The sequence below is a fragment of the Dasypus novemcinctus genome, chromosome 15 (genome assembly GCF_030445035.2).
Source record: "Dasypus novemcinctus isolate mDasNov1 chromosome 15, mDasNov1.1.hap2, whole genome shotgun sequence".
NCBI classification, from domain to species: domain Eukaryota; kingdom Metazoa; phylum Chordata; class Mammalia; order Cingulata; family Dasypodidae; genus Dasypus; species Dasypus novemcinctus.
In genome coordinates, this window is record NC_080687.1 from 79,733,803 (window position 1) to 79,757,177 (window position 23,375).

Consider the following 23,375-nt stretch of genomic DNA (forward strand, 5'->3'; position numbering starts at 1 on the left):
TCAGACTCATTCAGCTCACTTTGGCCTTATGGGACCTGTCTTGTGCCTGCTTCTCTGACTTTATCTCCTCCTGCTTTCTCCCCTTGAGTACTGTAATTCCTGTACCACTGGTCTTCCTTCTGGTTCATGGATAACTTGAAGTTCATTGCCCTATTAGGGACTTTATAATCAGTGTTCCCTTTGCCTGGGTGGAATGTGTGACCACGGCTGGCTCTATCCCCCCATTCAATCTCAGATCAAGCATTACTTCATCAGTGAGGCCTTCCTAGGTCACCTTCTTTCTCTGCCATTACTATCACATTTTTTTTCTTCTTCATGGCACTTAACACTACCTAAAATTATTGTTTTTGCTTATTTATTTACCTGTGCATGGTCTGCCTTGCTCCTACCAAAATTATATGTTTCTGGAGAGCAGGACCTCATCTGTCTTCTTCTTCCCTGAGTCCCTAACACCTAGAACAGTGCAGAGCATGGTAGGTTTTCAATGATCCCTTATTGAGTGAATTAATGAAATTCCTTCTAATGGAAATGATTTACATCTCTTTTTGAGTTTTTTTTTTTTAAATCTACCAACCACTTGATAAAGAGCAGAGAGAGATTCTGCTATAGGGAAAGTAGTTGACTCTTGACTATTAAGAGATCCCCCCATTAAGGCTTAAAGCTAAAAGTTTTGGTCATGGCAAGTAAGTAGAAGTATTGTATCACTAGGATTTTGCGTTCAGTAATTGAAGTGGCACTTTTTAAATATATAAATATACATACTTTAAAGGTTCAAGAGGCTTATTGAAACTGTGGGCCAATGTAGGGAAGCTTTCCAGTGAAGAAAAAGGAGGCCATTTAGTAATGATACTGTCGAATGTTTTTTATTATTAATATTTGAATTTCTCTTATTTCAGGTTATTTTCTGTGTCGAAAATTAGTGTTGGATCAATATACATATATTTTTCAATAGATATTTAGAAACTAAAAGTTGTGGGGAAGTGGCCAATTTTCTGTATTTTTCATTATTTCTTTGTAAAATATATTTGATAATAAACTTTTTACATATGCTATTTTTAGTATATACTAAAAGCAGCTTTCACAATTATAGGCAGAGTTTTTGGCACATTGTGCTGCTCATTAAATGTTTGTTGAAAAAAATTAATAAGTTACTCTTAAAGGGAACTCCTTGTTACACTTTATTTTATTGGTGAGTGCATCTTTTTGCAGTGCTTTTCTGCTCCCATATTTCCTCCTATGTGTTTGTATAAAGTCTGTAAATAACTGATTTTATTGGCACTGGAAATCTGTGGTTGTAAATGTTCTGAAAACGAATAACTCATACTGCAATGACAGCTTAGTGCTTCTGTTGATTAGTGACATTAGAGATGGTAGAAATCATTTGAAAAAAGCAAGGATATTGTCGCAATGCATTTTAATAGCACTATACATGATAGTAATTTAGATTATAATTACCCCCTTGGCAGCAACTGTGCTTACCCTTGTTTTGTATAATGCTGACTCTGCTGTTTTCTTAAAACATTGTCATCATCAATGCAAACTATTCCTTTAAATAGTTTTCACATTTGTATCATCTCATTCTTTTTCACACGTCTCATTATCTGAATAAATACCAGGAATCCAGGAAGTAAAATACTAAAGAAAACTGAGGCGGTGAATTTTTGCTCACTGACTTAATGAAAACACATATACATACAGATAGACACTTGCACCTATCCAGGCAAGAGTATACACAGTCTCACATTACTAAGAGAACTTAGGCTTTTTTTTTACTATTTTGGTTTTATTTTGATGGGATTTTTCTGCTTTCTGCAATTTACCTCTTAAAAATTACTGAGTAAATGTCATGAAGAAGGACTAGAATCTAGAAACTAATTTCACAGAGAAAAATTTAGTTTCAGTCTATTGTTATAGTTACACACGATTTTAATTTTTTTTAAGCTCTAGAGGCTACATATTTTGGGTCATCATGTTAGAAAATGCTGATTTCTCTTTATTTAAGTGTGATTTGTAGAAATCACACTATACCCTACAGTTGAAGCTGTTGTACAGTGGATATTGGTAGAGGCCACTTTTTTGAAAAGAATATGGTATAGTTTGGTGAGCTAAGTAATAGTTTACATTGATTGGAATAGTGTTAAAGAATATAATTTGACTCCTATTTGATGTCCCAGGCTATCTAAGCAAACTTTTGTTTAAAGTCAGGCTCTTTGCTAGAGGTTCTTGTTTTGGCCCACTTTGACATTATGCTGTGTTCATATTTCCATAGAGCACACAAGCTTTCTGGATTTAGTTTTCTACTTTTATTATTTTAAAAATAAGGTTTTTGTTAGATGGTGGATTCTCCATGGTTATATAAAAATCATTTGATTATTTAAAAAAATGAAAGGAAGTCATTTATTCAATACTTTATAACAGTAGCTGGAAAAATGATGAATTTTATTTTTTCATAGAAATGACATTCCAAATTACCTTGCAAACAAATAAATAAGGTAGAATGGTCAAGAAACATATACTGAATAAGTCTTGTACCTAAACAGATGAAATGCAGGCATTGAGGCAGAGACAAAAGTTGGTGTTCTTAGGTCAAAGAAAATGGTTACTTATTACTCTAATTGTTAGGTAGCAAAAGAAAGAATATTTGGTTCTAGAGAAAATTAAATGGTAAGGGAAATATGTATGTAAAAGCGTATATTGCTTTTTTACACCTTAGCATACATTTAATACATAGCATACAAATAATATTTATACTTTTCTTCCTATCCTACATTTGGTATTTTAAAATAAAATTTACCAAGAGATTAAAGAAGATTTTGAAAATTACGATAGATAAATATCCTTCTAATTCTTGCGATGTCAGAAAGACATCCTTACCTCACTAATGTGTTTTGATACCACAGGGGATAAACCTCTCTAAGTATTTTCATCTTGGCTAATGGACTTAGAGATATGCAGAAGTATGTATTCTCACCCTTTCTTCCCTTACTTCCCACTTCCTTTGAAGTTACATAAAATGAAAGAAACACAAAGAACTGTGCTTAAAAAGAGTATTTCTAGAGTGTATGTAGCTCAGTGGTTGTGTGTCTGCTTCCCAGATACGAGATCCCAGGTTCATTTCCTGCTACCTCCTAAAAAAGAAAAAAAGGAATATTTCTGATTATTCATGTAACATAGTATTTTCTCCCTGCATTTTTCCTTTTTTTCATACCTGCATTTTGATAGTACTTAAATGGGGAGAAATTATGGTGAAAACTAATCTCGCAGTTATCTGTTCTATTTCCTGTCTCTTTAATTTGAAATATTCCTTTCCAATAAGTATTTCCTCTTCTGGAATAGATTTTTCTTTAGTGACTTATCTTTCTCTCCTTTCTTATTTTAATTCTTAGTCTGTATATATACCTACCATTTTACTATGACCTTATTTATCCACAAATGCCAGGCATTTTACAAGGAACTGGTGATATAGCGCTGAACCAGGCAGAAGTCTACATGCCCTAGGAGAATGTGTTCCAGTGGAGAAGATGGCCTTTTATAAAAGAGGTGCTGGAATGTATACTCCTCCTTAGCTAGCTTACTGCTTTTCTTCCTACTATGACCACTATCATTCTCCTTGGGAATTTATTATCCACATAGATGATTCACTATATTCTACCTTCTCATTTATTTGACTTCATCACTTCCAATGATCTTTATTTTCCCATCCAGTCTCAGCCATTACCTTGGACAATAGTGTACCACTTCTAAATATTTTACAGACATTTTTCTCTGAACCTTGTCATTCTAACTTATTTAGTCTCCTCACTTTGACTTCTGTAACCCCATTAGAGCTTCTGCTCCATTGACTCTATCACATTTTCATATCTATTAATTTCCTTCCCCTTTCCCCTACCATATCCTCACGTATCTCCTTATGCACTTTATTTTTTATTTTTTTCTTTATCCACTTTAGACCCCACATACCTTTACTCTCTTGCATAAACCATCAGCTCACTGGCCTTACCATTTTTTCTTTCTCACCTATGTCAATCCCGCCAAGCTTTCTACCTTCTCTGCATCTTGCACCTCAGCACAGTATGTATCTGTAGACACACTGACTACTCTTTTCTGAATTACAGTTCACAGGCAAGACCTTAGTAGTGCTCACGTATCCAGTCACATGACTCTTGTCAATGGACTCACTCACTTTCTGAAAATGATTTCATTCCTTCTCATAGCTCCAGTTTGGCCTCCTGATTTTTAGCTGATTATATTGCTGCTTCTTTCACTGAGACGGTAGATGGAATTATCTTACAACTGCCTTACCTTACTTCCTGATCACAAGATTGAACAGTCTACTGGAATCTGTTTTCTTAACTTGGCTTTTACTCTTATTTCAGTGATAAACTCTACCTACAACTGTTTAAGGCCAGCCCCTCCTCCTATATCTTCTTTTGTAAAATATATGTGTCCTAGTCTACCATACTGCTATGACCAATACTACACAAAGGGTTGGCTTAGTAATTAGAATGTATTGGCTCATGGTTTCAAAGACTAGAAAGCTTGTTTTCTCTCAGGTTGATAGCATTTTGGCTGGCCAGCTATCCTTATTTGGTTTTGTTATTTGGTTTTCCTGTCTCATGGTAATATCTTCTCCTTTCTCTTTTGGGTTCTCACTGACTTCCAGCTTCTAGCTCGGCCCCTTAGCTTTCTCTATTTCAGAATTTCTCCTCCTTAGAAATGACTCCAGTAGTCCAGATTAAGATTCACCCTCCTCCTGGTGGAACATGCCTTAACTAAAAACAACATCTTATTTATCCTATTTACAAAGGGTTCATACTCACAAGAATGAGGAATAAATTTAACTCAAGCCACCACAGTATGTTCAAATCTTTTACCCATTTTTCAGTTGAGGTGTTTATCTTATAACTACTAAGTTGTAGGAGTTCTTTAAACATTCCAAATATAAGTACTTTCTCAGAAATATTTATTGTTGGGTATATTAGTCTGCCAAAGGGGTGCTGATGCAAAGTACCAGAAATTGGTTGACTTTTATAAAGGGTATTTATTTGAGACAAATGTTTACAGTCCCAAGGCCAAGGAAAGTCCAACTCAAGATACCATAAGAGATACTTTCTCACCAAAGTCAGCTGCCATGTGTTGAAGCAAGATGGCAGATGATCTCTTTCTGATCTCACAGGGCTTCCTGTATCAGTCTCTGTCATAACGTTCATTTCTTTCTGCACCTTCTCAGCTGCTCTATTCTTTTCAGCTGCAAACTATCTGGATAATGGCTTTTCTCTCCCTGAGGCCCCATGATCAAACATGACAGAGCTCTCTCTTCTTGTGTAACTTCTTGAGTGAGTGTCCATTTATATCAGTCCACCAAGGGGAGAGGGACTCAACCTGAGGCACACATTGCTGATAGAATCAAAGCCCTAATCTTAACAGGCAATTTAACCAAAGATATTGCAGCTGAGTCTAAGGAAATCAAAGGGTTTCAGAGGAATAAATTAGTTTATAAACATAATCTTTCTCATTTTGGGATTCATAAATAATCTCAAACTGCCACATTGGAAGAGGAGTCTGCCATGACCCCTTGACATCTTTGCAAGTTATTTTTGGTCATGCCAATGATACAAGGCTCTGTTCTTTTTTTTTTTTAATATTTATTTATTTTATTTATCCTCCCTCCCCCCATTGTCTGCTCTCTGTGTCCATTTGCTGTGTGTTCTTCTGTGTCTGCTTGCATTCTTGTCAGGGGGCACCAGGAATCTGTGTCTATTTTGTTGAGTCATCTTGCTGTATCTGCTCTCCATGTGTGGCGCCACTCCTGGGTGGGCAGCTCTTTCACGCAGGATGGCTCTCCTTGCACAGAGGCCACTCCTTGCATGTGGGCTACCCCTACGTGGGGGGCATCCCTGCATGGGATGGCACTTCTTGCATGTGGCAGCACTGCATATGGGCCAGCTCACCACACGTGCCAGGAGGCCCTGGGGATCGAACCCTGGACCTCCTATATGGTAGGTGGATGCTCTATCAGTTGAACCACATCCGCTTCCCTGACTGTTGTTTATCCAGGCCTTTTTTTCAGAGTCGTGCTTGCAGTGAGCAGCCTGAAGAGATGAAGTAATGACTTTCTCTGGACATTGCAAATATTTTTTCTGGACTTTCTATTCTGTGGACTCTTGATTCCATTCCAGTGATCTGTAAATATATTTTATGCTAATACCATCCTTATTTGACTACTGTAGCATTATAATGAAATTAGGTAGTGTAAGTCTGTGACTTTTTTCTTGTTTTTTGCTTTGGCTGTCTTAGGTACCTTGCATTTTCACATGAATTTGTCAATTTCTGAAGAAATGCTTTCTGGGATTTATTTTTTTATATATTTATTTTTCAGTTGAGATATATTCACATACCATACAAACTATCTAAAGTGCACAACCAGTGGCTTTTAGTATGTTGTGCATTTATCATCCCCCCAATTTTAGAACAATTTCATTATACCAAAAAGAAAAAGTCACACCCTTTAGCAAGTCTCCTCTCAATCCCTCTGTCTTCTCCAGCCCTATATAACCACTAATCTAATTCCATCTGTATAAATTGATTTATTTTTACATTTCATATAAATTGAATCATACAATATGTAGTACCTTGTGTCTAGTTTCTTTCATTAACATAATGTTTTTTGCCTGATATTAACATCTTGTAACAATAACATATATATCATTTGTTGAGTTTCAAAGAAAAAGTCATATATGAAATATCACCCATATTCTTGTTTTACATGAGGTTTTACTATCTTATACAGTCCTATATTATAGTTTTTAGCTTTCTTTCTTGTAATACACAACCTTAGACTTACCCTTTCAATCAGCTCATACCTATTTAATAGCTCTGCTAATTACAAACACCATGAAACTTCACTTCCAAAGATTTACAAACACCTTTTTACCAGTTCTCACAGATTAACCCTCAGCTTTCCATTCTCTACCTTCCTTCTATTTTCTGGTGACTTATATTCTAATTAACTCCATGAGTTTACAAAATATATTTAGTTCATAAATAGCACAATCATGCAGTGTTTGTCCTTATATATCTGGCTTGCTTCACTCAACATAGTGTCCTCCAGGTTCTTCCATGTTGTCATATGCTTCACATCTTCATTTCCTTTTACTGCTGTGTAATATTCCATTGTGTGTATATACTGCAGTTTGTTTATCCATTCATCAGTTGATGGACACCTGGGTTGTTTCCAATTTTTGACAATCATGAATAATGCTGCTGTGAACATCGGTGTGCAGATGTCTGTTCTTGTCTCTGTTCTTTGTTTTTCTGGGTATATACCTAGTAATGGTATTGCCAGGTCCCTTGGTAAATCTAACTTTCTTAGGAAGTTCTTTTAAGAACTACTGAACAGTCCTTCACAGTGGCTATGCCATTCTACATTCTCACCAACAGTGAAGGTGTGTTCCTATTTCTCCACATGCTTGCCAACACTTGTAGTTTTCTGTTTTTTTAATAGTCACCATTCTAATAGGTGTGAAGTGATATCTCATGGTAGCTTTGATCTACATTTCCTTAATTGCTAGTGATGTTGAACATTTTCATGTGTTTCTTTTCACCATTTGTATTTCTTCTTTGGACAAATGTCTATTCTAGTCTTTTATCCATTTTTTAACATGTCATTTGTCTTTTTATTGTTGAGCTGTAGCATCTCTTTATATATAATGGATATGAAATGCTTATAGGAGATGTAATTTCCAAATATTTTCTCCCATCAAGTTGCTGCCTTTTCACCCTTTGGCAAAGTCTTGTGAGGTACAAAAGTGTTTAATTTTGAGAAGGTCCCATTTATCTATTTTTTTCCTTCTTTTTTTGCTTGTGCTTTGTGTGTAAAGTTCAAGAAACCACCACCTACCACAAGATCTTGAAGATGTTTCCCTACAGTTTCTTCGAGTAGTTTTATGGTCCTGGCTTTTATATTTATGTCTTTGATCCATTTTGAATTGCTTCTTGAATAGGGAGTAAGATAGGGGCCCTCTTTCATTCTTTTGGTTATGGATATCCAGTTTTCCCAGCACCATTTGTTGAAGAGACTTTTTTTATTCTGTTTACATGGAAATCGTAGGTTTATCAAAAACCACTTGGCTGTAGAGATGAGAGTTTATTTCTGAACTCTCAATTCTCTTCCACTGATCAGTGTAGATGTCTGTCTTTATGCCAATAACATGCTGTTTTGACTATTTTTTCTTTGTAGTTTGTTTCAAGATCAGGCAGTGAAAATCCTCTGACATCACTTTTTAGAATGCTTTTGGATATTTGGGTGCACTTTCCCTTCCACATAAATTTGGTAATTGCCTTTTCTCTTTCTGTAAATTTGATTGGTATTATATTGAGCCTATAAATCAGTTTGGGTAGGATTGACATCTTCCAATCCATGAATATGGAATATCTTTCCATTTGTTTAGGTCTTCTTTGATTTCTTTTAACATTGTTTTGTAATTTTCTTAATATATGGCCTTTTATTTCTTTTGTTAAATTGATTCCTAGCTATTTAAGTCTTTTTGTTGGTATTTTAAATGTAATATTTTCCTCCTCATATTGTTCAATACTAGTGTACAGAAACATTGGTGATTTTTGCATATTGATCCTGTATCCTACCTCTGCTTAACTTGTTGATTAGCTCAAGTAGCTTTGTTGTAGGTATTCACAATTTTCTAAATATAGGGTCATGTCATCCATGAATAGTGATAGTTTTACTTCCTGTTTTTCTATTTGAATGCTACTTATTTTTTTTCTTTAATTGCTCTAGCTAGAAATTCCAGCACAATATTGAATACCAGTGGTGATAGTGGGCATCCTTGTCTTGTTCCTGATTAGATGGGATTAGAGGGGTTTTCAACCTTTCTCCATTGAGTATGATGTTGGCTGTGGGTTTTTCATATATGTCCTTCATTGGGATTTTGATAATATTGAATCTATTCTTCTACTTTGGGGAAAATGGACTTCTTACTCAATTTCTTCATAATATTAAGTCTTCTTAACTATGAATATGGATTTAGATCTTTTAAAATTTCTGTCCACAATGTTTTCTAGTTTCTAGGTCTTTCTTTCGGTAAATTTTTTCCTAGTTATTTTTTGTTTTTGATTTACTCAAAATAGTATATCTTAAAATTTCATTTCTCAGTTGTTAGTAGTATTTAGCAACTCAATTGATTTTCATTTATTGAATTTTACTCTGTGGCATTTTAAAAAAATAGATTCCTTAGGAGTTCATAGTGACAATCATGTCATTTGCAAATACAGACAGTTTATTCTTCCTTTCTAATTTATATACTCACTATTATTATTATTGCCCTACTGCACTAACCAAGACCTCCAGTACAAGACTGAATAGAAATTGTGAGAGCTGACATTCTTTTCTTGTTCCCAATTTTCGGGAGAAAGCTTTCCCTTTGGCCAGTAGTATCATTTTAGTAGTTGGAAGACATTATGAATGGGAACATACAATGTCTCTCTTTATTGTCATTAAAGAGAACTAAAGGGTTATTGAGATATTTTTGTATATCTGAACTCATCTCTTTAGGGACTCTGCTCTAAAGATACCACAGAGTGTGGATTCACTTAGTTCTCATTTCATGGGATGGTATCTTTTGGTTCAGTTCAGTTTATTGGTAACTCTTGGTAACTGTATTCAGAAAACAGGAGGATAGAGGTTTCATTGGGTAAGTAAATCCTTGTGTTTCAGAACACAAGTCAAATGTGATATTGAACGTTTAGAAATTAAGGAAATACCAGGATAAGAGTGTTATTTGGGCATATTAAGTTACTATCAGAAAAAATATTTAAGGGAGTTAATATTGATTGCCTTTGTGAGGCAAGGCTAACATGTGGGGCATATGGCTTCTGATTTTTAAAAAAATCTTTTAATACCACTTTTATTTCTATCCAAATGCATTTACCTATTTACTAGTCTAATATTTAAGATGTATTTACTATAAGGAACTTACCGACATATTGTTGAAGGAAATAGTCCATTCAGTTGTGGTTTGAACCTACCAAAATCCTAATTATTTCAATAATAAATTTAGAAGGAGCTACAAAAGATCATTAGTTCACCTTCTGCTGATATACAATTAGATAAAAATATTGGCCTGAGAGGTTGTGCAGGAAACTTGAAAATTTTATGATAGCAAGAAATAATAAGGAAACTTTTATATCTAAGAGGTGGGGAATAGTAATATAAATAATGATTTGTCATTTATTCTGTAGCCATGAAAAATTCATACTCTTTAAGGCTAATTTTCCGATATTTAAGTTTGTTAATGAAATATTGCTCAGTGACAAAAACTATCTCATAAAAAAAGATATCTTTTTATAAGTATACATATTGAAGTATGAATATATAGACTTATATATTGATATTTATATGTAGATATTATATGAGAAAAATACTTTAAATGGAAATATCAAATTAATACTAGTCATTTGAGGATACTTTTATTGTTGTTTTTCAAATATCCTTGTTGAATAAGCAATACTTTGCTAATTTAAAGCAAAAAGAGACATTGGTAAATGCCATTCTGGTGCAAGTTGAATATATTCTCTCTCTCTCTTTTTTTAAAATTTATTTTATTTATTCCCCACCCCCATCCTCATTGTTTTGCGCTTGCTGTCTGCTCTCTGTATCCATTTGCTGTGTGCTCTCTGTGTCTGCTCGTCTTCTGTTTGCGAGGTACCAGGAACCAAACCTGAGACCTCTCATGTGGGAGACAGGCACTAAATTGCTTGAGCCACCTCAGTTCTGTACTTTATTGTGTTTCTCATTGTCTTTCCTCTTTGTGTCTCCTTGTTACATCATCTTGTTGTGTCAGCTCACTGCGCTTACACATCATACCAGCTAGTCTTGCTAGTCTTGCTAGTCTTCTCCAGGAGGCACCAGAAACTGAACCTGGGACCTCCCCTGTGGTAGGTGGGAACTCAGTTGCTTGAGCCATATCTACTTCCTTCTCTCTATTCTCTTTTTAATGATACATAACATAGTCTGCGATATAAAAATTGGATGTTCATTATCACTGTTTTCACTATTTCCCCTTTCAGCTTTTTCTTTAACATTTTAATTCTCTTTTAAGATTTTGCCAGTGACTTTTTCCTTAGTAAATTACCACTTTGCTACTGATGTGAATGAAAATAGCCTCCCTTCCCAGTGCTAATTTGTTTTGCATTCTTGGAAATGTTTCTTGAACATCATTTAGCAAATTAATAAAAATCAAAAGAAATGAAACAAAAATACACTTAAATTACCTCCCATCCCAACTAATCTGCTTTTGTTTACCTATGCACACTTCCTTTCTGTGCTCTTGAACATGTAATCTGTAATTTAAATAGATATAATTCTTGACTTTTCATCATTGCTAGTTCAAATCCTCATCATTTTCTACCTCTACTATATCTGTACCATCTTAATAGGTCTCTCTACTTATGATCTCAAAGTAAGGATGTTCTTACAGTGACTTGTAAGGTCTACAGTCCCCTCTTCCACAGCCTTTTCTAAGATATCCGCATGCTCCTTTCCTTCACCTCCTTCAGATCTCTTCAAACACTCAAACCCGATGCTTGCAAATTTTCCTTCATAGGATTTCCTTGACCATCTGATTTAGATTGTATTCCTGTACCATGCTCCTTATTCCCCTCCCCTGCTTTTATTTTTCTCCACTGCTATATTATAGACTATTGTCACTTTCTATAATACAGTATATTTTAAGTATATTTTATTTCACTTATTGCCTATCTCTCCATACTAGAATCAAGTTCCATGCAGGCAGGGGTTTTTACCTCTTGTTCACTGATCTATTTGCAGCACTTGAAAGAGTGCGCAGCACTTGGTGGGCACATCTGTTGAATAATGAATGAATTCCAGTGCTCCTAATCCATATTTCTCACTGTTGCCGAGCGGTCCTTCCACAGTCCCCTGGGAATACTACTTGTATATTGGTGCTCTGTCACTTCATGATCTGGCCTCTATCTCCTGTCTTTTTTTTTTGCTACTCCTTAAGTACTCTAAACACACATACAGTACGCTCTTAAATTCCTTCTCAGTTGTATGTGTTTTTTGTGTGTGCGTGTGCACGCTCACTGCACAGACATTGTTTTGGTCATCAAAGGTACTCCTTTCTGCTTCTTTGCCTTCCTGATTCTTATTTGCTTTTAACGTGTGACTCAGGTTTCTCTGGTATGCTCTGACAAATTAGGCATTCCTCCTTTGGGCCCCCTTGGTACCACTTTATAGGAATTAGACTGCACTGAAAATTATTTCCTAGCTTGTGTCTCTCTTTCCAGACTTAGATTTTGTTAACCTCTGTGTCTACAGTGCCTAGCTAGGCACTTAAGGTCAGTTGAATGAACTGATGAATTATAGCCTTTCCTTTGTTACTTGGAGTACTAATTTTAAGACTCATTTCCTATGATGCACAGTTAATTGCTCCCAGTGACATTTTGGATTTGCAAAAGCAATTATTTTAATATGAAAACCTTTTGATATTATGAATTTATAGATTTATACACAGAATAAGGAAATCACTCCCCAAAATAATATTGTTCACAGTGATAGTGTGCAATTTTTAATAATGAGAGGTGAGATTAATATAATTGTTATTATTTTGATGGATAATCTTCACTCAGCATAAATAAAAACTTTTCTTTTTTGGCTTATTTTACAGGGAAGTCTTAAGAGTAGCCAACAGATCTCACCACAGGAATTTATCCATGAACTGAAAATGGGGTCTGCAGATGACAGACTTGTCACATGCCTGGAGTCCCTCCGGGTGTCTTTGACCAGTAACCCTGTCAGGTAATTCACCTAGGCGAATAGAGCAAGTTATTGAATTTAACGGATGTCACCAATCTGTCATATTTATTCATGGCACATTTAAATAAGAAGCTGGACTACCTCAACATCATCGTAAGGTAGAAATTGGAAACATACTGTTTATAAATATGAAAAAATAAAATCTCAATAGTACCTTTTTCTATTTATTATTGAGTTGTGCATAGCCTACAGACTTACAAATCTAATTCTTATATTGTTTTCTTAGAAGAACTTAAGGCATTTTTAAAAAGAGAACAATCATGTTTAGAAAATTTATTGATTTAACATGGCTGAGTTTTACACTGAATTTGGGGATTGTATATATCATATTAATCCTTGCTTGACATAGCAAGAAATACCATCAATTAGTATCTTTTTTTCCTTTAATGGAAATATCTTTTTAGGATCCTATAGGCTAATGTCAAATATAGAAAAAAAAAAAAAAAGGATGCCCAGTAAAATTTGAATTTCATGGATATTTATACTAAAAATTTATTTGTTGTTCATCAAATCCAAATTTAACTGGTTGCATGTATTTTATCTGGCAACACTACCACAGTGTCTCTATAAATGAAATTTTAGCTTTTGCAATGGGATTAATTTTTGTTGCCTCTGAGAAATAATCATATAAGAAATTTACAAAATAGTACTTATGTATTTTGATTTGTTTAAAAAACCACTCAAGATATACCTTAAATGTGTCATGAACATTATGGTGCTTGTTTCAGTTTGCCAAAAGGTGCAGAAAGGTTGGCTTTTATACAGGGGTTTATTTAGGGTAAAAGCTTACAGTTCCAAGGCTGTGAAATGTCTAAATCAAGGTACCATCAGAGGTGCTTTCTCTCCAGAGTCAGCTACTGTTGATCCTGTTGTCTGGCCATGTGGCAAAGCAAAATGGCCAGTGATCTTTGCTGAGGTCTCTGCCTTCCCCTCAAGAATCTACCATCTCCTGTATCTCAGTTTTCGGCAACCAGGCATTGCTTTCTGGGCCTCCTTTCTCTGTTTCTCAGTGCTTCTCTGCCTTTCTGCAGCTGTAGGTAATCCCGGACTCCTCTCTCACATGGCTAGATCAAATATGGTAGGCCTTCCATTTTCTGTATGTGTCTCTCTGTATCAGATCCAGCAAGAGGGTGGAACTCAACCTGAGTCATGCCTCGCTGACCTAGTCCCGTCAAAAGTGTCTTACAACCACAGAATTGGATTAGTTTGAAAACATAATCTTACTCTTTTTGGAATTCATAGAAGAATTTCTAACTGTCTTAGTACCTAAATGGAAGTGTTTGAATCTATTCAGAGGCTCTTTGCTAACCCTGAATTAGGGAGGTAGCTAGTTCAGAGTATTCTTGAAAAATTCAAGCCAGATGTTGGTATTATAAAATCTGAGTGGTCTTTGAATTAGAGAATTTTGGAGCTGTGAGAGACTAAGGTTGATTGATTTTCCTATTTATGATAAAATAATGTTTATTTCCATGTATTTATATGTATATATTCATGTATATATTCTGAGGGTGGCACTGACATACTATAATTGAATCTTAATGATATGTCAAATAATCTCTGACATTCTCACAGATTAGTGCTTTTTTGAATGTTTCTGAAGTTTGGATATGGTATGAAAAAAATCCTTGGCAGTAGAAATATTTAAATAAAAAAAGTCTTCAGTTAATGAAGTTTAACAGGTGAATATGAAGAATGAACAAATAATCTTTAGTATATTTAAATTTTTAAGATTTTCCTGTTTTGTCATTTCCAGTCTGTCCTCTAGACAATGTGATAGTGGTTAGGCATGAGACCCGGTAATTCACATGTCTTATTTACTTCTCTTTACCAGGTGTAGAGCTTAGCACATAGAAAGTACTTTGTAAAGGTGTGCTGAATTTTTGAAATGAAGAGGGTTTGATTTTAGCCTCATTTATTTCTCAGGTATTTTTAAGAAACTGACATCGGATCATGACATGTACTTATTTATTCATTTGGACAGTATAGTTACACATGAAGAGCTTTGGTTCCAGCTTATTATGTACCTGTAAAATTTATTGATTTAAAGATATTTATTGAGCACCTTTTATTTTCCAAGTACTATCTTAGGTGTAGGGCTTGAGTTTTAGCAAAGGAGATCCAGGACCTGTTCCTGAGGAGTTTAAAGATAGGATGAGGGTATTTTGGGATTGTAGGGGAAAGATGACTCACAGTCATTTCTCAGTTTATCTGCCAGCCACTAAACATTCATTGTTTTTAAATATAATTGGTAGTTCCTTCATTTTACTTTTTCTTCTACTCCTCTTCTATCTTTTGAGCAGATGAATGTGATAGCAAAGAAAAACAAAATTAAAGCATTTTATATCAAGTACTAATTCCTGCATATTGCAGTGGGCAGAATAATTTATTATGATGTTTCCTAAAAATACTGGAAAACAATGCCATATGCCTCTGAATCTCATTAAAAAGCCAATATGCACAAGTCTTGTGTAAATTTCACACCAAGTAGTTCTTTAATTGAAAAGAATGGAAAACCTTATCACAGGAATATTCTTTCTGAAATCATAACACTTTAGAGAGAAAACTGAGAAGATATTTGAGAATATTTCTTTATCCAGAACTTCAATTCGAGGAATGACTTGAAATTATTCAAGTTATCAAATCTTTGATTAATTTTTTTGCTATTGATGTAACAGCTGATAAACTGAGGATTTCATGTTTTCTTATTTATGTACACTATGTGACTAAATTCCAAGAGAGAAGAGTTAGACATTTTGTCAGCTTTTGAGATCTTTGTTAGGATTGTGATGTCACTGAGTAAATCAAAGTTAAAATTCTTTAAAGGTGGTGAGTTGAATTGAAAAAGAAATGGGCAGTGATGGTTCTCCAGTACAGCTGGTTTATTTAAATAAAAAATCAAGAAAAAAAAAAGTAAAAAACAAAAACCGAAAAGTAAAAAACTTGTCTCCCTTCTCTGTCTCCCCTGGATATGCAGTATTTTTTAGTGTCATTCATCAGTTTCTGAAACTCTGTCTAGCAATTACGAGCCATGTCTAACTTTTACTATCAGGATAGTGAATTATGTGAAAACTAATGTATTAAATACTAGATTATTTGATTTACTTTATGGAGATTTGATTTGAGACTCACAAAGTTCTGTTTGATAATGAGATTTATTGATTATACAGTATTCTTAGGAAAGTTTGAGCTAAAAGACAGTTTTATTTATTTTTATTTTTTATATCCCCTCCCCCCCGTGGCTTTTTTGAGTGCTGTCTGCTCTCTGTGTCCATTCGTTGTGCATTTTTCTGTGTCTGTATTTATTTTATTTCCCCTCCCCCCTTGTGGCTTGCTTGCTGTCTGCCCTCTGTGTCCATTTGCTGGGCACTCTTCTGTGTTTTTCCTCATTTCCTTTTTTGTTGTGTCACCTTGTTGAGTCAGCTCTCTGGTGCCTTCAGGCCAGGCGGCTCTCTGAAGCATGTGGGCAAGCCTGCCTTCACAAGGAGGCCCTGGAACACGAACCCAGGGCTTCCCATATGGTAGACAGGAGCCCAACTGATTGAGCCACAGCTGCTTCCCAAGACAGTTTTATTTTTGAAACAGAAGGGAAAAGTTGTAACTTTTAGTGAAGCTAGACATAGTCAACAGTTACGTTTAAGCCAATGAATATGTTGAGGCTGAAACATAGAGATGGATATTAACATCATTATGATATATATCATACATTTATAGCCCATACTCATCTATGCACATTAGCAAACTAGTTCTTAGCATGGGTCTTTATTTTCTCAGTTTGATATAGCTAGTAATGGTAACATTTGTTTCTCAGAAAATTCAGCCTTTAACATTATTTTCCTCTAATCACAGTTAAAAGTTACGTTTTAAAGTTTATAAAAAATACTTCTCACTGAAGTTACCTTTTTGTTAGAAGACCTCTAAGGAGGATTTGGAAGTAGGTTTGATTCAGATGATAAGTACAATTTCCAGAAAATCATTTTCGAGAATTTTGTGGCACAATTTATATGTTTACTGTAAGGCAAACAAGTAGCTTTGAATGTCGTTATTCCCTTTAATACATAATTTTTAGAATCTAGTTATTCTGCATTTCTGCACTTGAAAACACAAAGCAGATAGAAGAGCTTGACTTTGGCCTTGATCTATTTTTTGTGCCGTATATGCCATGTGCCATGTTTCCGAGGGTAGATAGAAATAAAAAAGCTTGTAGCGAGCATTGAGACCAATATATACGTTAGTGTCATATGATGTAGGAAAAAAGTTTTTCAAGAGCAAAATTTTAAAGTTAACAAAATTTTGTCTTATATTTTAAAATTACTTTTATAAAATATTAAAGTTAAAAAAGGCTATTGGATATTCAAATTGAGCACAATTATAATCAATAAAATTAAAAATAAATAATGCAGAATTTACAATTTAATCCCAATAACTAGGAATTCCTAGTTGCTTATATATAACAAAATGAAAATAATTATCTTGCTTTTAAGCAATATAAGCTTTTATCATATTTTAACGTTTATATTTTATGGTATTTTATATTCTATGGAAATGGTAACTATATTGAGTAGTATTTTTAGTAACATTGTGTTCTATTAAATAATATGAATAAATTTTAATTTTGAGGAAAAAGAAGGCTATCATAACAATAATACAAGCACCCATTTGACTCCAAATGAGGCTAAAATATAGTATATTGCCTGCAACTTAACTTCTTTTGTCTAGACTTACTTATTTTTATTTTTAGAAAAGTTGTGAGTTTACAAAACAATCATGCATAAAATATAGGATTCCTATATACCACCCTACCACCAACGCCTTTCATTAGTGTGGAACATCTTTTGCTATTGGTGATAGGACTTTTGAAAAATAATTGTGCTAATTTTTTTTACTTTTTACTTTTTAATTGAAATATATCCTTCATACATGAACAAGCTTAAACAATAAGTATAGTAAAGATCGTGAACTTACAAAATAAACATACATAACATCACACAGGGTTCTCATACTTCACCCCTCTACCATTGTTGTGAAACATTCGTAACAAACTGTGCAAGAGCATCATCAAAATATTACTACCAACTATAGTCCTTATCTTACATTTGGTGTATTTTTCTCCCAACCCATACTATTTTTTAAAAATCTGTTTTTGTTACAGATATTATGAACTTGCAAAACAATCATACAGATATGTAGATTTCCTGTACAACTCCACACCCTGTTGGAACATTGTTACATATTATGAGACAATATCAGACTATTAACACCAACCATGGTCCATAGCATATATTTGGCACAGTTTTTTCCATACATCTCCATTATTAACGCAATACAGCTTTGGCATTGATGCAAGACTATTATAGTATTGCTGTTAACCACAATCTATAGGTCACACCAGTTGTAGTTTTCCCATGTTTCTCCATATTCCCATCACCCTGCAATAGTGATGATGTACATCCACTCTAGCTCACAGAAGGACTCTCTTGCATTTGTACCCTTAACCACAATTCTCAACCACCTCTGGGTTCACTGTGTTATTCAGTCCATAGATTATTCTTTAGCTTTCTTTCTATTGACATTTAATTCCCCAGACTACATTTTTCAGCTACAATCCCATTTATAAACCAGTTGCTACTCACTATAATGTGTTACTATCAACTCTATCCATCTCCACATTTTACAGTCAAGTTAATTAAAACTTCTACATAAAGTATCCATAGTTCTTCTCCACTTTTCTCTGATCTTCTAATAACTTATACTCTAGCTTTTAGTTCCACGTGTTTATTGTTTGTATTTAGTTCATATTAATGAGACCATGCAATATTTGTCCTTTTGTGTCTGGCTTACTTCACTTAGTATAATGTCTTCAAGATTCATCCATGTTATCACATATGTCCCAATTTCATTTCTTCTTATGGCAGCATAGTATTCCATCGCATGTATATATTACATTTAGTTTATCCATTCATTGGTGGATGGACACTTGGGTTGTTTCCATCTTTTGGCAGTTGTAAAAATGCCACTAAGAATTGGTGTGCAGATGTCTGTTAGTGTCATAGTTTTTAGTTCTTCTGGATATATTCCTAGTAGAGGAATTGCTGGATCATATGGCAGTTCTATATTTAGCTCCCTGAGAAACCATCAAACTGTCTTCCACAGAGGCTGCACCATTTTACACTCCCACCAACAGGGAAGGAGTGTTCTTATTCCTCCACATCCTCTCCAGCATTTATTGTTGTCTGTTTTTTTAATAATGGCCATTCTATGTGGTGTTAGATGATATCTCATTGTTTTAATTTGCATTTCCCTAATAGCTAGTGATATGGAACATTTTCCCATGTTCTTTTTGGACATTTGTATTTCTTCTTTGGAGAAATGTCTATTTAAATCTTTTGCCCATTTTTTAATTGGATTGCTTGCTCTTTTATCGTTGAGTTGTATGATTTCTTTATATGAATGGAAATCAAACCCTTATTGGATAAGTGGCTTCCAAATGTATTCTCCCAGAATGGGCTGCTTTTTCACCTTCTTGATGAAGTCCTTTGAATCACAGAAATGTTTACGTTTGAGGAGGTCCCATTTATTCTTGTTTTCTTTCGTTGCTCGTGCTTTTGGTGGAAGGTTTAAGAATCTACTACCTACCACCAGGTCTTAAAGATGTTTCCCTACATTTTCTTCTAGGAGCTTTATTGAACTTCATTTTATATTTAGGTCTTTGATCCATTTTGAGTTAATTTTTGTATAAGATGCGAGATAGGGGCCTTCTTTCTTTCTTTTGACTATGGATATCAAGTTCTTTCAATGCCATTTGTTGAATGAACTGTTCTGCCCAAACTGGGAGGACTTGGCAGGCTTGTCAAAAATCACTTGGCCATAGATGTGAGGGTCTTTTTCTGAACCATCAACTCAGTTCCATTTGTCTATGTGTCTATCTTTTTTTTTTTTTAAACATTTATTTTATTTCTCTCTTCTTCCTGCCGTCCCCTATTGTCTACACTCTATGTCCATTCACTGTGTGTTCTTCTGTGTCTGCTTGTATTTTCAGGTGGCACTGGAAAACTGCATCTCCTTTTTGTTGCATCATCTTGCGGCATCAGCTCTCCATGTGTGTGGCACCACTCCTGGATGGGCTGTGCTTTTTTCATGCAGGGTGGCTCTCCTTGTAGGGCACACTCTTTGCGTGTGGGGCTCCCCTACACAGGGGTGCCCCTGCATGGCATGGCATTCCTTGCACACTGCAGCACTGCATGTGGGCCAGCTCACCACACAGGTCAGGAGGCCCTGGGTATAGAACCCTTGACCTCCATATGGTAGGTGGACGCTCCTTCACTTGAGCCACATCCACTTCCCATATGTGTCTTTCTTTCTGCCAATACCATGCTGTTTTTACTACTGTAGCTAGGTAATATGATTTAAAGTCTGGAAATGAGAGTCCTCCAACTTCACTTTTCCTTTTTAAGATGTTTTGACTATTTGGGGCCTCTTACCCTTTCAAATAAATTTGATAATGGTGTTTTCTGTTTGCTTAAAAAATGCTGGTGGAATTTTTATTGGGGTTGCTTTGAACCTGTATATCAATTTGGGTAGAATTGACTTCTTAATGATATTTAGTCTTGCAATCCATGAGCATGAAATGTTCTTCCAATTATTTAGGTCTTTTTTATTTCTTTTAGCAGTGCATTATAGTTTCCTGAGTACAAGTGCTTTGCATCCTTGATTAAGTTTATTCCTAAATGTTTGATTCTTTGGTTGCTATTGTAAATGGAATTTTTTTCCTGACTTCCTCCTCAGAGTGCACATTATTAGTGTATAGAAACACCACTGATATTTGCATATTGATCTTGTATGCTGACACTCTACTGAAATAATTTATTAGCTCTAGCAGTTTTGTTTTAGTTTTTTCTATATATGCAATCATGTCATCTAGATATGCAATCATGTCATCTGTGAATTGTGAAAGTTTTAATTCTGCTTTTCCAATTTGGATGCCTTTTATTTCTTTTTCTTGCCTGGTTGCTCTAGCTAGAACCTCTAGCACTATATTGAACAACAGTGGTGACAGTGGGCATCCTTGTCTTGTCCCTGATCTCAACGCGAGAGCTTTTGTTTTTCACCATTGCGTACAATGTTAGCTGTGGGTTTTTCATATATGGCCTTTGTTATGTTGAGAAAGTTTCCTTCAATTCCTATTTTTTGTAGTATTTTTATCAAGAAAGGATGCTATATTTTGTCAAATGCATTTCTGTGTCAATTGTTAAGGTTATGTGTTTTTTTTTTTCTTCGATTTATTAATGTGGTGTATTATGTTGATTGATTTTCTTGTGTTGAACCAGCCTTGCATGCCTGGTATAAAACTCACTTGATCATATGGATAATTCTTTTAATGTGTTGTTGGATTTGATTAGCAAGTATTTTATTGAAGATTTTTGTATCTGTATTCATTAGAGAAATGGGTCTGTAATTTCAGTTTTTGTCATATCTTTATCTGGCTTTGGTATTAGGGTGATATTGGCTTCATAGAATAAGTTTGGTAGCATTCCTTTTCTCGAAGAGCTTGAGTAAGATTGGTATTAAATCTTCTTTGAATGCTTGGTAGATCTCACCTGTAAAACCATCTGGTCTGGGCTTTTCATTTTGAGGACCTGTTTGATGACTTTCAATCTCTTTTGTTGTGATTGGTTTGTTAATGTCTTCTATTTCTTCTAGCGTCAGTGTAGGTTGTTTGTATATTCCTAGGAATTTTTCCATTTCATCTACCTTGTTTTGCTTTTTAGCATAAAGTTTTTCATAGTATCCTCTTATGATCTCTCATTTCTCTGGGGTCAGTAGTAAATTTCCCCTGTTCATTTTTTATTTCATTTATTTGTATCTTCTCTCTTTTTTCTTAGTCTAGCTAAGAGTTTGTTGATTTTGTTAATCTTCTCGAAGAACCAGCTTTTGGTTTTGTTAATTTTCTGTACTGTTTTTTCATTCTCAGTTTCATTTATTTCTGCTCTTTTCTTTGTTATTTCATTCCTTCCACTTGCTTTCAGATTAGCTTGCTTTTCTTTTTCTCATTCCTCCAGCAGTGTAGCTAGGTCATTGATTTTAACTCTGTTTCTTTTTTAATGTACGCATTGAGGGCTATAAATTTTCCTCTCAACACTGCATTCACAGCATCCTTTAGGTTCTGATATGTTGTATTCTTTGTCATTCGTCTCCAGATATTTATTAATTTCTCTTGAAGTTTCTTCTTTGACCCCTGATTATTTAAGTATGTGTTGTTTAATCTCCTTATATATATGGATTTTCCCTTTATTTGTCACATGTTGATTTCCACCTTTTTTCCATTGTGATCAGAGAAAGTGCTTTGTATAATTTCAATTTTGTTGACTATATTGAGATATGCTTTGTGACCAAACATACAGTCTATCCTGGAGAAAGATCCATGAGCACTTGAAAAGAATGTATATTCTGCTGTTTAGGGGTGCAATGTTCTGTTTATGTCTATTAGATTTAGTCCATTTATAATATTATTCAAGCTCTCTCATTATTGATCTTTTGCCCAGATGTTTTATCCAATGCTAGAATGGTGTGTTCAAGTCCTCAACTATTACTGCAGAGATGTCTATTTCTCCCTTCAGTTTTGCCAGTGTTTGCCTCATGTATCTTGGGGCATCCTGGTTAGGTGCATATATATTTATGATTGTTATTTCTTCCTGCAAAGTTGTTTTTTTTTGTTATAAACTCTCTCAGTTTCTGTTTAATCTGTGAATATTCTAATATCACCCTCATTTTTAAAAGATAATCTTGCTTGGTATAAAATTTTTCTCTGGCAATTTTTCTCCTTCAGCAGTATATCATACCACTGTCTTTTTGCCTCCATGGTTTCTGATGAGAAATCAGCACTCAATCTTATTGGGTATCCCTTGTATGTTATGCATTGCTTTTCTCTTGCTAGTCTTAGATTTCTTTCTTTGTCTCTCGCATTTGACATTCTGATTAGTATGTGTCTTTTATTTGGTCTGTTTGGATTTATTTGGATGAGCGTACATTGTCCTTTTGGACACAGATATCTATTTCCTTCAATAGGATTGGGAAATTTTCCATCATTATTTCTTCACATATTCCTTCTGCCCCTTTTCCTTTCTCTTCTCTTTCTGGGACATCCATGACACATTATACTTGCATGTCTCTTGCTGTCATTTAATTCCCTGAAATCCTGTTCAATTTTTTCCATTGTTTTCTTCATCTGTTCTTTTGTTTGTTCACTTTCGGAGGCCATGTCTTTGAGTTCACTGATCCTTTCTTCTGCTTTGTCAAATCTGCTCTTAAATCCCTCCCGTGTATTTTTAATTTCATGTATTGCACCTTTCATTCCCATAAGATCTGCTATTTTTCTATGTATGCTTTCAAATTCTTTTTGCTCATCCAATGTCTTCTTTTTTCTTTCTTCTTTGTTTTCTTTTAATGTTTTAATGTTACATTAAAAAAAATCAATGTCTTCTTAATATCCTTAATGTCTTCAGCCATCCCATTGAATTTATTAAGGAGA

General features: G+C 34.6%; 1 protein-coding gene across 1 annotated transcript in view; it reads left to right on the forward strand.

The window, feature by feature from the left end:
- The window catches only part of DIAPH3 (diaphanous related formin 3), a 564,743-nt gene that overhangs the window by 122,101 nt on the left and 419,267 nt on the right, over window positions 1-23,375 (forward strand). Inside the window, exon 5 of the mRNA XM_058276598.1 lies at window positions 12,702-12,832. Coding sequence (XP_058132581.1) covers window positions 12,702-12,832 — 131 coding nt within the window. The remainder of the gene's footprint in view (window positions 1-12,701; window positions 12,833-23,375) is intronic.